General features: G+C 36.3%; 5 protein-coding genes and 2 non-coding genes across 7 annotated transcripts; 6 read left to right on the top strand and 1 right to left on the bottom strand.

Annotated features, from left to right (window-relative positions):
• The first annotated feature begins 360 nt into the window (after nt 1-360).
• On the top strand, nt 361-431 carry NDAI0Btrna16G. The gene has a single exon. It is a non-coding gene; the product is annotated as a tRNA-Gly (tRNA).
• Nucleotides 432-675: 244 nt separating this feature from the next.
• Nucleotides 676-2,364, top strand: RAD7 (UV-damaged DNA-binding protein RAD7; the record flags this gene model as incomplete). The annotated part of the gene is made up of 1 exon (XM_003668348.1): nt 676-2,364. One exon carries the CDS (start codon nt 676-678, stop codon nt 2,362-2,364), a length of 1,689 nt encoding a protein of 562 aa, XP_003668396.1.
• Nucleotides 2,365-3,512: 1,148 nt separating this feature from the next.
• Nucleotides 3,513-5,204, top strand: BFA1 (Bfa1p; the record flags this gene model as incomplete). The annotated part of the gene is made up of 1 exon (XM_003668347.1): nt 3,513-5,204. The coding sequence occupies one exon, from the start codon at nt 3,513-3,515 to the stop codon at nt 5,202-5,204; it is 1,692 nt and encodes a 563-aa protein (XP_003668395.1).
• A 414-nt stretch (nt 5,205-5,618) lies between these two features.
• KCH1 (Kch1p) lies at nt 5,619-7,034 on the top strand (the record flags this gene model as incomplete). The annotated part of the gene is made up of 1 exon (XM_003668346.1): nt 5,619-7,034. One exon carries the CDS (start codon nt 5,619-5,621, stop codon nt 7,032-7,034), a length of 1,416 nt encoding a protein of 471 aa, XP_003668394.1.
• Nucleotides 7,035-7,171: 137 nt separating this feature from the next.
• On the bottom strand, nt 7,172-7,243 carry NDAI0Btrna17R. Its single transcript has one exon. It is a non-coding gene; the product is annotated as a tRNA-Arg (tRNA).
• A 641-nt stretch (nt 7,244-7,884) lies between these two features.
• On the top strand, nt 7,885-8,811 carry NDAI0B01160 (uncharacterized protein; the record flags this gene model as incomplete). The annotated part of the gene is made up of 1 exon (XM_003668345.1): nt 7,885-8,811. One exon carries the CDS (start codon nt 7,885-7,887, stop codon nt 8,809-8,811), a length of 927 nt encoding a protein of 308 aa, XP_003668393.1.
• A 36-nt stretch (nt 8,812-8,847) lies between these two features.
• NDAI0B01150 (uncharacterized protein) lies at nt 8,848-9,609 on the top strand (the record flags this gene model as incomplete). Its single annotated transcript, XM_003668344.1, has 1 exon — nt 8,848-9,609. One exon carries the CDS (start codon nt 8,848-8,850, stop codon nt 9,607-9,609), a length of 762 nt encoding a protein of 253 aa, XP_003668392.1.
• Nucleotides 9,610-14,779: the final 5,170 nt, after the last annotated feature.

The following is a 14,779-nucleotide window of genomic DNA, read 5'->3' as shown; positions in this document are numbered from 1 at the left end:
TCCACCGAAATGCCCAGTCAGACGATGAGAGACAACTACTATTGCTTTTTTTCTGGACCGATTTATGCAACGGTGCTCCAACAGAACGGTAACAAAATAACAAGGATAGTACTTAAGACGTCAAAACCAGTGACAAATATTCAACTATCATTTAATTGATTATTATATACTATTTTGCATCTATTTTAAAGGTAAGGCTAAACTGGTACATTATTCTACTAGTAGTTAGTGGGAATTTCCAACGACTTCCTAGGATAGTGATTAGTACATACTACGCACATCAATTTGCTAACTAGTACGTACATGACAATATCCATTTGAAGAGGTTTATTCAGTATTTTATTTTTTTCCAAGAAATAAGCGCAGGTGGTTTAGTGGTAAAATCCAACGTTGCCATCGTTGGGCCCCGGGTTCGATTCCCGGCTTGCGCATTCTTTTTTAAATTTTTTTAAGGACATTTCCCCGGAAAAAAAGAAACGACATATCAAGAAGTTTATGTAGGCGCTTACTTTTTTTAATAATAATTAAGTACTTGGAATACCTTTTCTAAATCGAAAGCAAAATCATCTCACTCTCATATATCAAAAGAAGAACAGTTTTTGTTTCTTGTTTAAGTTTAAGTGGTCCAGATCTCGTAGGTATTCTGTTGACTTTGAATAAATTACCGAAATTATTATGATTTACAGAGGCAGAAATAGATCTTCAAGGAGTAATATCAAAGGTCCTAACTCAGCACTGACCCAATTTTTACAAGAGGAAGGTATCAGTGCAGAAACAATTAGACAAAGATGGTTAGAACAACAACAGAAATCTGCCAGCGCAAGCCCTGCTCCTGGTGATGGTACTGCAAATGCAGCTCAAGCTGATAAGGTTGAAGATGAACGTGAAAAATCTGAAGCTCTTCCCAGCTCTGACGAAGAAATAATACTGGAAAAATCTAGTATAAATTTGGAAAAGAGAATGAATTTAGTTCAAGATGATAGTGATGAAGAAGAATATGAAGATACATCTTTGACTACGATATCAAGAAGTCCTTCTGTGGTAGCTCTAGACGATGAACTTAGAAAGAAGAGGACAAGGGAAGTTCTGAAAACTAGACAAAGAAAGAGGAAAAGAGCAGCAAAATTATTGGACAGACGTACTACTAAAATAGCTACTCTTCAAGATATGGCAATAGCTAAGATTAGTGAAAGTATTACTTCATGGGAACGAGAGAAAGATCAGGGAGAGAATACTGTCTTTGCCCATTTGAGAGACGTTTTGGGGGGTATTTCCATTGATAATATGAACAATCTTGCCAAGACACTCTCCAAAAATAGAGCATTAGATGATAAAACGTTGCAACTTTTCTTGAAAACCGATTTAACAGATCTAGCGTTCCATGATTGTTCAAAATTATCATTCGAAGGCTACAAAACTTTAGCGATCTTTTCACCGCATCTTACAAAATTATCTCTCCAGATGTGTGGACAGTTAAATAACGAGTCTTTGCTTTACATTGCAGAGAAGTTACCGAATTTAACATCATTAGATCTTGATGGACCATTTTTAATAAATGAAGATACCTGGGATACATTTTTTGTTGAAATGAAAGGAAGATTAAAGGCATTCCGTATTTCTAATACTCATAGATTTAATGATAAGTCACTTGCCTCTTTATTGGTAAATTGTGGTGAGGAATTGGTGTCCTTAGGTTTATCAAGGTTAGATTCAATCTCTAATTATGCCTTATTACCACAGTACCTAAAAAATGAACATTTCCATAGTTTATCATTGGAATATCCGTTTAATGAAGATGATATAACGGATGAAGTTGTGATTAATATTCTGGGGCAAGTTGGGAAGAACTTAAAGACGTTGGTTTTGGATGGTTGCCTTGAATTGACGGATTCGATGATAATAAATGGAATGTGTGCATTTCTTCATGACGGAAATAATTGTTCCTTATTGGAAACATTATCATTAGCTGAACTCGATCAAATAACAAATGACTCATTGGTATATTTCTTCAGTGAAATATCTCTTCCGCACTTGGTTAAATGCAGTTTGAAGAGATGTCTTCAAGTAGGCGATGCGGCTATAATTGAGCTGATGTTAAACAAAGGTCAACAATCTTTGAAAGAGTTAAGTCTCAATTCATTAAAGGAACTAACGTGCGAAGCATTTATTTCTTTAAGCTGTGAAAATTTACAAAGCCTTGACCTTGGTTTTGTAAGATGCGTTGATGATAAAGTAATTGAAGAAATTTCGAGCCGGAACCCCAATTTAGAATTGATAGACGTTTTTGGAGATAATCTAGTAACAGAAAAGGCAAAAATTAAACAACGTTTGGTTCTAATTGGCAGACAAAGTGATAGTATATAATGATATATCTTTCCATTTAACATTTACACTTTATTGACTAATTAATTCTCCCTTATTGTTACATGGTCAGGCTTTTAGTATTATTTCGTCGAAATATATTTACTTTTCATGCTCTTTGTTTAGTTTTACAGTTTCTAAAAGGATTTGCCAAAGGTTTTAAATAAATAAAGGAAAAATAAATAAACTGCGGTGAAGAGTAACAGAGTCAAGCTAATAGCTTACGTTTTTTAAATCTGTTTGAAGAACAACAGAATTCCTTTATATTGTCAAGAGTAATTCCCTAATTCAAAGTATTCTTGACTCAGTACGTAAGTTATACATATTATGATAAATATAACAGATTAACAGATGTAAGAGATACCCAAAGGGTCCAGCAGTCAAAGACGTTTCAACATATATATTAAAGAACATATAACCATGTTCATCGTTTTTCTCTACAGTAGGCAACCCCATCCTCTCCTTTATGTAAAAAAGAGCTAGGTGGAATTAACTAATATTATCGCTGGGAATAAGTTTCGGCTGTGAAACAAAGTAGGAAGAGAAAATAATCGATAGGTGTGACTCCATACTATATATATTTATTTACTTACTCAATAAGTCTGAGTTTAATCAATTTTGCCAAATTGCTATCAGCTGATAAATCGCTATCACGCGACATACGACAGCAACAATTTTTGAACGAATTTATTTATCAAGAACGAATTTTCCAAACTATCCAATCATCGCCTCACATATTAAGCATGATTGATTCCCAACCTGTAATCTTGAGATTTTGGTAGAAGAATGGACATATTCTATGCTATCGCGAATACACTTCAGTTGACGGCAGTTTCAAACCTTAACCTCGCTGAAAACCAAACCGGAGATCTAATTTTACAAAGTAAAATAGTCTCTTCTTTTGTTACCCATATTTTTCTTCGAATTTCCTGCTTGGAGTCAGAGTCATGTTATTGTTCATGTAGTCTAATCTAAGTCAACTTTAACTATTGATGTTGGTATTTTCATCGAGGCGGCTTGGCGCTTCCGTACGAAATTTGGTAAACAAAGCTAAAATCGAGGTTACTATAATAGTAACTTCTGTGCATTGAGCTCTGACATGACAAGCAGACGATTAACCTTGGTCTAAAAGTGTTAGGAAGACAATTAGCATGTCTATAGAACAGCATTATTCACAAGATTTTGCTGAGTCTTCTTTCGAAGATATGGATACGTCATTTTCGCATCTTCAACCTCGAAGGCAAAGGAGGCGTCAATTACCTTCTAGTTACTGTCAAGAGCAGAATATTCCCACACCTCAATCGCTCGTGAGTTCAGATGGGAGCACATTTTCGAGGATTACATATGATAAGAGCCAAAGTTTAGATAATTATACACCGGATTTGGATACGAATCAAGAAATGACAGCGGAAGATGAGGAATTTTTTAGTGATTTCCAGGAATTCAGAAATAACAAGGATAATTTTGATCTTGCAATTAGGAACCATTTTAGATTACCATTGAAACCAACATATAAAGAGCCAACACTAGAGAATGATTTTACCAAGAAACTGAAGATTGGCCCAACTGCCAAAGTTCTTCGGCAGCCTCGCTCAATGTTCGAATTGAAAAGCCAGTTAAAGGATCGATTATTGACGCCGACTAATACTACGTTAGGCCCGTCAAGTAACAACCGGAACACAGGAAAAACAGCGGCAATGTCCTATGGGAATATAAAGGGACCGGAAAGAGGATATTCAAATTTGAAAGTAAAAAAATCCATGCCAAGTTTATCGTCATACAGTCCAATTGTACAAAATGTTGATGATCATACTTTTACTTTAAATGATAGGCAATTCGATGAAGTAACAGATACCAATAATTTCCATACAGAAACTACCGAAATTTATAATGATAGCGATTTTATGGATATTGAAGCTGAAATTATCAAGCCACAGTTTCTTAATAAAGAACATATCTCCCCCCTAAACCTAAATGAATCAGCTCATATTTTGGAAGGAACCAAACCATTCTCAAATTCCCACCGAAGGGAGGAACACAACGATACAAATCGGCCCACACTTATGAGGGCAGATAGCAAGATTAGAAACAATAAAGAACAACGTTCAAAAATCGAAACCATCAAGCAACAAATAGACAGCAACGCTCTTATGTCTAAAGAAAGATCATCATATAATCCCTACACGAAAAAATGGGATGGCGGCAATAAACCCTTACGTAAATTCCAAAGCATGGGCACGCTGAACGAGAATTCATCTCCATTTGAAAGCGAAATTCCAAGATATACAGCCAAAGACATACGGTATCCTTCCAACAATATAAGATCGATAACTGTTAATCCAAAAATTGTAGGGAAAATGGCATTTGATGAGAAAAATCTGAGGTGGGTGAGCCTTAACGAAAATGAAATAGATCCATTTGCTGAACTTAAAGATATATTACCTAGTATCGACAAGGAGAAACGTGATCCCTACATCTCTTCAAAATCGCAAGGCCAATTAGATAGGAGACATTCCAATATACAACGTTTTTCTAGAGCTAGCTCGGAACCGATACGACTGAACGGTAATGGAAGAACGCACGAGTCTACTAAGAGAAACGATAACAATACTAAATCTGCAGATATTTTTGAACTGAACTCTAAGCTGCTCGAAAGTTTCTACCACCATGAAAATAGATGGACCAAGAAAGTTGGTAGATGGTTTACAATGAAAAACAATCGTACAGAATGGGATACGCTTGCAACATTTGAAGATGAATCGGTGATAAGCAATGAAAATAATAGGAACTATTTGTATGAGATCCGTGATATGGTGATTAATTCCAGCAAAACACGACCTTAAAATTATCCATCATGGCCAATAGTAATGGTAATGATGTAAGTAGATTTGACATATTTTTCATTCACTCTGTTGACGCGGCTGGAATCTTTATTGAAATTTTCGCGTTTGAAATTTAGGAGTTTGGAACATAGACGAAATACTGATATCTGAAACGAATCAACAAATTTCACACATAGTGTACGAAACCGCTTATGAGGATATAGGCAAGGCCACATAATAACATTCAAAACTCCAAATGCATCAAACAAGACGCTTTTCTAAAACCTCTAACTATCCTGAGAATATATCAACTATTAAGCCTTCCTTTTGGAAGATTTGAACTTCTTTTTAGACAACAGCAATAGAACACGATAGCCGTTCGAATTCGTGTCCTTATCAAATCATAATAAGAATAATAATACACATTCTCACTCCATGTTCAAAAACGATTGGAAGTATTCTATAAATTCAAAAGTGTTCGATGATATCGATCCGTTGCTTTTCCTCAATCATCGTTTTAAAACAATAATCAAATACATCCTTAGCATGTGGTTAATGAATTTGCTTCAACTGGCGTTGTTCATATCGGACATTTATACCTGCATAAAACTTCTGGCATTTAACTCATGGTCAAATAATTTAATTAAACCATACGTTTCATTCAAAGTTTCCAAATGGATCTTTAGTGGCTGTATCTTGGGATCAATAGCACTACTTCTTTGGGAAATCATTTGCGGTATAGGAATATATCGTACTAGAAATATCTCGCTCACTTTTGTCAACAATTTTTCCAGGAATGTATATTCTATGACAGAATATCCTAAATTCTGCATCTATGATAAAATTTCATCTAAAGGTGCCTTCCAAAAAATTGCATTTTTTACATTTTTCGAATTAAAAGATTGTATGAGATTATTGCTTACAGACACACCTAGACAAGTTATAAATGGGTTGACTTTATGGTCTGCTCTTGTAACAGTTCATGCTAATGCTGATTTGGGGGATCTTGAATCATTTTCTGGGTTGATCAATAAATTACAAAGAATTGCAGAAACTAATCACCAAGAGGCCGTTATTCTTTCCTTTATGTTATTTTCTTTTATAGTATGGGCATTTTTCATGGCTAGACTTATAGTTGCAATGTTTTGCGCTTTTTTTGTTTATTTTAGATTGATCAAAGAACAGGAATATAATGGATTAAAAGAATACGTCTGTATCACTGTGAGCCGTCATGTAGATGAACTAACAGAAACAGAAACAAGGAAAAAGATGGGTCAGGATATATACAGAACGAGCTTATTAGCACCATCCACATCTTTATTAGAATTAGAGTTAAGCGATCTTGAAAGAAATCCATTAAGTTCTGTATCCAATACTGCCTATGCATCATATAATGATTCTTCGATGAGTCTGTCAAATACCCAAACTAATATCAAGAAACACGAAAAGATTGTAACGAACGAGTTCAACTATGATTCTGAACATGATTTTACACCTGCTACCGCCCCAATCCCAATAGGCTCTACTTTGAATAATACATTTGGTGGCTATCACAACAACCCGTCTATAGAAGTTCCTGGCCTTTCAGGTAGTAATGTTTACTATAATAAATCACCTCAAGGAAGTAATGCCGAGTTATACAGAAATCAAGCAATCAATAACCATAAAATACGGCCAACTCCAATCGATCAGAATGTTACGCTTGATTCTGGTCCTAATTCAGAAGTCTATATGCTAAAACAGTCCCAACATAGACATTTCAATAACGACGAATTGGAAGAACCTGACGAATATAATTCACAGGCAATTGTTACTGAGGAACCATCTATAATAGGATATAAAAATTATTAGTTGTAGATTAATACTTATAGATTATCTGCTTGCATAAAACTGTAATATTTTAAATTAAAATCAGAGGATATGGAGATTATTACGTAATAACTGGGCTTTTCCTGTTATATCTAGATTTTAATTGGGATAAAAAAAATCGTTCCTTACGGGACTCGAACCCGCAGTCTTCTCCTTAGGAGGGAGACGCGTTACCATTACGCCAAAGGAACAAACAACTTGAATTTTTTGGTATTGTGAAATTACTACTTTAGGTCAAACTCAACTAACCCGCTATCAGATATTAATAACCGAATTTCAGCTACCATTGTATCTCGGTATACGAGTGTCGCACCCGATAAAGAATGACAGACTTGAATAAGGAAACATGAACTAAATTGAAACATGATGCACACCCAATGACAATATACGAAAATACCCATTGAGGAAATAACTAATGAAGTAGAATAAAACAAACTGATCGACAGAATTGTATACCAGAATCCCCGATAATAAACACGTTTTAGGGACGTATTAATATCGAGTAAGATGATCTTAATAAGATCCCAATACTATGCCCTTAATAATTATATATGTTTATAATTATATACTAAATAGGATAGAAGAATAACGATAATTGAACTAATCAGATACTCGCATACTTAACAGGTCGCTTCCACTGCAAGTCATTATATTAAGTATTTAACTTTAGTATCTCGCCACTGAAACCGCACTGATCCGAGCCCTCAATACAACATTTGGTAGCGCTTTGGTTCTGTTTAACTCTGTTTCCGCTAAGTTTCATCTTCTAAGATCGCTAATATTACCTTCCGTTTGGAACGCTACTTCTCATCACTAATTCAATTTTCTCACAATGACTGTTATCGACGCTAATTTTATGTACGATGCCAATGACGGCCTTGATAAGTTCACTTTCACTGGCCCCACTGTTTTGAAGGGTAATGCCCCCGCCACCTTTTCTGGTCTCCAGGATATTATGACATTACCTACTTTTCTCACTACTATGAAACTACAGTTCATTACTCGTAGTATCACTACTGATTCTGACAAGATTGCCTTCTTCGGACGCAATCTTTCTGGCCCTGCTGTTAATTGGTTCCTACACTGGTTCGAAAATGCCGCCCCTGCCACAACTTATGAGACCTTCCTCGACTGTTTCCGTGATCATTTCTTCAAACGCCTGGACCCTAACAAAATTATCAATGAGATGAACTCGATCTCTCAGGCCCAACTTGGTGTTGAACAATATAACGCTAGGTTCAGTCAATTATGGGCTTTAATGCCTCCACACGTTTGGACGGAACAAGGTGCTATCTTAGCATACTTACGTGGTTTATCTGGTGATACGGCTCGTCTGGTTATGCTCGCTCACCCAAAAACCCTCAATGAAGCCTTAGAATATGCGTATGAAACTACTGCAATTGGTGAACGTTTCATTAACGGCCAACACACTAATTACGTTGATGCTGATGGTGACATTACGATGGCACCTGTTCTTTCTCCTACTTACGGTCATTCGGTCTCCGCTGTTTACCCTCGAGGTAACTCTTTCCCCAACAGGAATAGAAGCAACGGTCGCTATAACAACAACTACGACAAAACACACACCAGACCTCGCACTACTGCTAACTACCCAAAGCCTAACAACTCTAATCCAAGATATCAACATTCTGGTGAAATCTCGAGAAACGAATGCATTCAGAGACACTTATGTTTCAGATGCAAGAGAGGTGGTCACTCGGCTAGAGAGTGTCGTGCCCCTCAGGCGAGCAATCCCTAAATCCCAACGCCCCACCGTCCATAATCCGGTTACATTATGTCCATCTACAAAAATATTACGGTCCACAATCCCGTTACATTGTGTCCAATAGTCCAAACTGCTAATCCAAAAATAGGTTCCACACTCACCAAAACACTAAATTGTAATGGAGAACCCTGCAAGGTACTGTTCGATACCGGGTCTCCGACGTCATTGATAAGAACTGACGTTGACCAAAAATTAAAGTTAAAATTAGCCGCTGCACCACCCTTTGAATTCAGAGGAATGGTGTCTGCTGAAAAGGCCGCTACGAAGGAAGCCGCAAAGGTAAATATAGCCGCAGGAAACACCGCTATAAAATTGGCTGCTTATGTCACAGATGCAATGCCTCATGATATTATCGTTGGTAATCCAGTCATCGATGAATACAAAGACGTGATCTATAATCTCCGCTCCGATACAGATTTAGGGTCACTAACATGTCCCGACTATGAACTTAATGCTATAAATATGACTGATATAAACGATATGACAGACATTACAGAGAGTACAGAAAATAAAAATGATATTGTGTTCGCTACAAATATTACCGCTTCCGAAAAAGAAAATGATGGGTTCGCCAACTTACCCGTCGGTTTACAAGAAAAATACAAGATTACTGTACGCAATGATTTGCCGCCAAAGACTTCCAACAAAAACACTATCGTTGAACATGAAATCGAAATTAAAGAAGACAGTCGATTACCTCGCTTCCAACCATACCATACAACACCCAAGTTAGAGAAAGAAATAACACTAATTGTAGACGATTTACTCTAGAAAGGATTCATAACTCCATCCAAATCTCCATGCAGTTCTCCGGTTGTCTTAGTAGAAAAGAAAGACGACACTTATAGATTATGTGTTGATTACCGAGCATTGAATAAAGTTACTGTTAAAGACCCATTTCTTTTGCCTCGCATCGATAATTTATTAGCCAAAATAGGTGATGCTTCCGTTTTTACGACACTAGATCTACACAGTGGATACCATCAAATCCCGATGAGGGAGGAAGATCAATTCAAGACCGCTTTCGTTACACCCGATGGTAAATATGAATATACTGTCATGCCTTTTGGTCTAGTTAATGCTCCAAGTACCTTTGCAAGATATATGTCTGACCTGTTTCGTGATTTAAAGTATATCTGTGTCTATTTAGATGATATATTAATGTTTTCAAGAACTAAGGAAGAACATTGGAAACGTTTAGACGAAGTTTTGTCTAGGTTAAAGAAAGAAGAACTAATTGTAAAAAAGAAAAAATGTTTATTTGCTAGAGACACTGTTGAATTCTTAGGATATATTATATCGCCAAATAAAATCTCACCACTCGTCACTAAATGTCAAGCTAGTGACCAATTCCCAACCCCAAAGACAGTTAAGCAGGCTCAAAGGTTTATAGGTATGATTAATTATTATAGACGTTTTATTCCAAATTGCTCTACAGTTGCACAACTTATTCAAGAATTCATCCAAGAGAAGTCGAAGTGGTTAGAAAAACAAAATGCCGCTTTTAAAAGCCTCAAGAACTATTTAAGTGACAACCCAGTACTAGTCACATTCAAACCAGACGGTCGGTATAGGTTGACAACAGATGCTTCAAAAACTGGTGTTGGTGCTGTATTAGAAGAAGTTGATAAAGATAACAAGTTATTAGGTGTAGTGGGTTATTTCTCATTACATGGTGCACAACAAAGGTATCCGGCTGGTGAGTTAGAGTTATTAGGTATTGTAGAGGCCCTACATCATTTCAGGTACATGCTACATGGCATACATTTTATTTTACGAACTGACCATATTAGTTTGCTATCGGTACAAAAAATCAAAGAACCTGCTCGACGTGTTTTACGTCGGTTAGATGAACTTGCTGAATATGACTTTGAATTACAATACCTTGCCGGTCCTGACAATGTTGTTGCAGACGCTCTATCGCGTGCTGAATATACGGTATCTGCTATTTCAGAAGGCTTATAAAATCGACCCTACGTCATGGTTTGATGATTACTTACACGACCCACTTACTGCTGCTGTTTTATTCTACTTAAATGTTATTACATCAGATAAGGTCCCACCACAATTCCAAGATGTGTTAAAGAAATATAGAAAAAAATTACAATTATCACGATGTAGAAGGGCAAATTCACCAATTTCAAAAACAACTTTCTTTCTCGTCTTGTTGTTATTAAGGTCCATTTTTGCCTGTCTCCCTTGGAGAAGGTCTTGGGTTTGTAAAGTGATGGCTTTGAGGTGTGTAACAAAGTCTACCGTACCGAAATGACGGGCGTCTAATGCTTTTGCTGTGTTGATTTCCGGAGTGGATGGTAGGAAACCAAGATCAGTTTCAAATGGAGAGCAACCAGTTAACCTATTCGGGGTGGAGTTATAAACGAATTCAATCTGTGGTAGGAATGTATCCCAATGCCTGTGGTTGTTACTAGCGTAAGTTTTCAGCAAGCAATTGAGTACTTGAATCGTCCATTAATTGGAGCAGGTAATTGAAGAGTAGAATGAACCAGACATGGGGAACCCCCACTGCGCGAACATACAGTAGTAGTTTTACGTATGAGGACAATACAATTAAATACGAGTCACGTATTGTCGTTCCGCCAACGAAACATAATGAAATTTTATCAGTTTATCATGATCATCACACTTTCGATGGTCACTTCGGTATTTCTGCTACGTTTACTAAGGTTGCTAAACTATTTTATTGGCCGCAGCTACATCATTCTATCACCACGTATGTTTCGTCTTGTGTCCAGTGTCAAATAAATAAGGCACACAGACCGGCTAACCAAGGGTTACTTAAACCGCTAGACATTCCTGAAAGACGCTGGTTGGATATCTCCATAGACTTTGCAACTGGTTTACCTCCCAGTTTTACCGGTAATAATCTAATTATGGTTGTTGTTGATCGTTTTTCGAAACGAGCACACTTCATCGCCGCTAAATATCCACTGCACAGTTCAGATGTGATCAATTTATTGTTCCGCTACATCTTTTGTTACCATGGCTTCCCACGTACAATTACTAGTGATCGAGATTCCCGTTTTACATCGAAAGTTTATCAAGAATTTGTTAAACGTGTTGGTATCAAATTGACGATGTCTTCTAGTAATCAGCCGCAGACTGACGGTCAATCTGAAAGGACGATACAAGTACTCAATCGTTTACTGAAAACTTACGCTAGTAACAACCACAGGCATTGGGATACATTCCTACCACAGATTGAATTCGTTTATAACTCCACCCCGAATAGGTTAACTGGTTGCTCTCCATTTGAAACTGATCTTGGTTTCCTACCATCCACTCCGGAAATCAACACAGCAAAAGCATTAGACGCCCGTCATTTCGGTACGGTAGACTTTGTTACACACCTCAAAGCCATCACTTTACAAACCCAAGACCTTCTCCAAGGGAGACAGGCAAAAATGGAACTTAATAACAACAAGACGAGAAAGAAAGTTGTTTTTGAAATTGGTGAATTTGCCCTTCTACATCTGATGCTTAACCTTCAATGCTGGTCGTTATTGGAAGGTCCAACCTATCTATATTGGTCCATTTAGAATTGTTAAGATTATAAATGAAAACGCTTATGAAGTAGATTTACCTTCATCATCTAAACGCCATAGAGTAATCAATATACAATTCCTGAAGAAATTTATAAAGAGATCTGACGCATACCCCAGGGACCCGCCAAGAACAAGTGAAGAAAAGATTATACGTGCCGCTGAAGTTACTTCTGTTGTTGGTTACGATATTGATAACAAAATATATTACTGTCATCTCGAAGATGTTGATCCAACTATTACGGTCGAATATTCATTGGAAGAATTTGAAAAGATACCTGCTTGGATAAGAAATTCGTTACTAGCTAATCTTAAGCAACTACTAGAAACAACAAAAACGAATGAAGAGGAGGAAGATTTGGTATTGTGAAATCACTACTTTAGGTCAAACTCGACTAACCCGCTATCCGATATTAATAACAGGATTTCAACTACCATTGCATCTCAGTATACGAGTGTCGCACCCTATAAAGAATGACAGACTTGAATACGTTTTAGAGACGTATAAATATCGAGTAAGATGATCTTAATAAGATCCCAATACTATGCCCTTAATAATTATATATGTTTATAATTATATACTAAATAGGATAGAAGAATAACGATAATTGAACTAATCAGATACTCGCATACTTAACAGGTCGCTTCCACTGCAAGTCATTATATTAAGTATTTAACTTTAGTATCTCGCCACTGAAACCGCACTGATCCGAGCTCTCAATACAACAAATTTTGTAATGAAGTGAGCTCTAGAGAACCGACTTAATTATCCGTGGACTACACCACCGATATTAGGTATCCGTGATAGATATTGCGGATGGTTTGTCATCAAATCATGGAGGATCATACTCTCAATGTAAATTAGACTAAGAAGGTGTGGGATTAGAGCTTCACTACGGGGTTGTACTATTCTATAAACTAATCCTGCAGGTTGCTGGAAGCAGTAGTACCTGTTCAATCCTGTACTATTTGCTATATAATAATCCATTCCCAATCTGAGTTGATTGGTTATGAAAGTGCTAAGAGTAATTCATTATGGGTCCTAATGTTTGAAAAAGAGTTCAGTTTCTTAAAAGTCGATAAATATATATATATATATATATATAAATAATAATATGAAAATAATAACAGGAGAAACAGAAAGCAATACTTCGAGTTGTTGGCCTCTTTACATCCATTTTGATGGTGGAATAAATTATTCGAAAGCATAATTTGTCGTTGCCAAATGAAACGAGTGCTTAAATTTTATTCATCAATTATGTCCCCGCATGCTTACATCACCCCACTTCTTTCCATATTTGGTAACCAGTTCGTGTCTTCATAGAAGACATTGTATCAAATACTGATATCTAGACCTTTACCGCAGAATATCAATAGGACTTTTATCGTTAACATTTTCGACTAATTTTATGTAGGAACGTAACGAAGTAACTAAATAATTAAGAACTTCAAAAAAAACAAGTCACTCATTCAAACAGTAACAACCATGAGAACAACCAAGAAACTCACGACAATCACACTGAAGACATAGTCATGTCAGACAGTGCAGCTATTGTGATTATCTTGGTTGGTATCCATGTTCTTGTTATTTGAATGCTTGATTGTTTCTATTAGAGTAGTTACTTCGTCACATGCTTTTACATAAACTGCATATGCAAAATATACGACTCTAAAAAGATATCCTTGCTTCTTATATATCTTTTCGAAGGATCGTGAATCTCCTCAAGACTTTGACTCGCTCCCTTATTTCTCAACGTATCTAATACTCAACTCAGGTTACAACTCTCTAAGAGCTCGTACACAACCTGCAGGATTACACTACCTAATCGTACAACTGTATTGATTGAACCTGTATTCCAAATTGGTATTTGTCTTGACTTTCAGATATATATTTCAAGGGCCCTATGCGGCTTGTATTAATATATATATTATATTGGCTTTCGATTAGGGCAGTTATAACTGGTTGTAAAAGTAAAAAAGGTAATATTTTAACATAATAAGAGTTCTATATTCTGTTTTATGCATACAAATTGCTCGAACAATGTTCAAGATAAAGGTACTATTAATATTCTATGGTAAAGGTCTAGACATCCAGCTTGGTACAACGTTTTCTATAACAGACACGAACTGGTTACCAAATATGGAAGGAACGCGAGTGAATAACAGCACGACGCGACGCGATTGATGAATACCAAACTAGTCAATCAATTCGTATACCAACGATAAAATTATGATCTCGTATTATCTATTCCACCATCGACAAGAATATAAATAGACCCATAACTCGAAGTATCGATTTCTCTTTCTCCTGTTATTATTTTTATATTTATTTATTTTTTTATATACTATTTTATTTACTTATTTATATTGAAAGAAAACCG

The sequence above is a fragment of the Naumovozyma dairenensis genome, chromosome 2 (genome assembly GCF_000227115.2).
Source record: "Naumovozyma dairenensis CBS 421 chromosome 2, complete genome".
NCBI classification, from domain to species: Eukaryota; Fungi; Ascomycota; class Saccharomycetes; order Saccharomycetales; family Saccharomycetaceae; genus Naumovozyma; species Naumovozyma dairenensis.
This window is presented reverse-complemented; position numbering and strand designations above follow the sequence as displayed.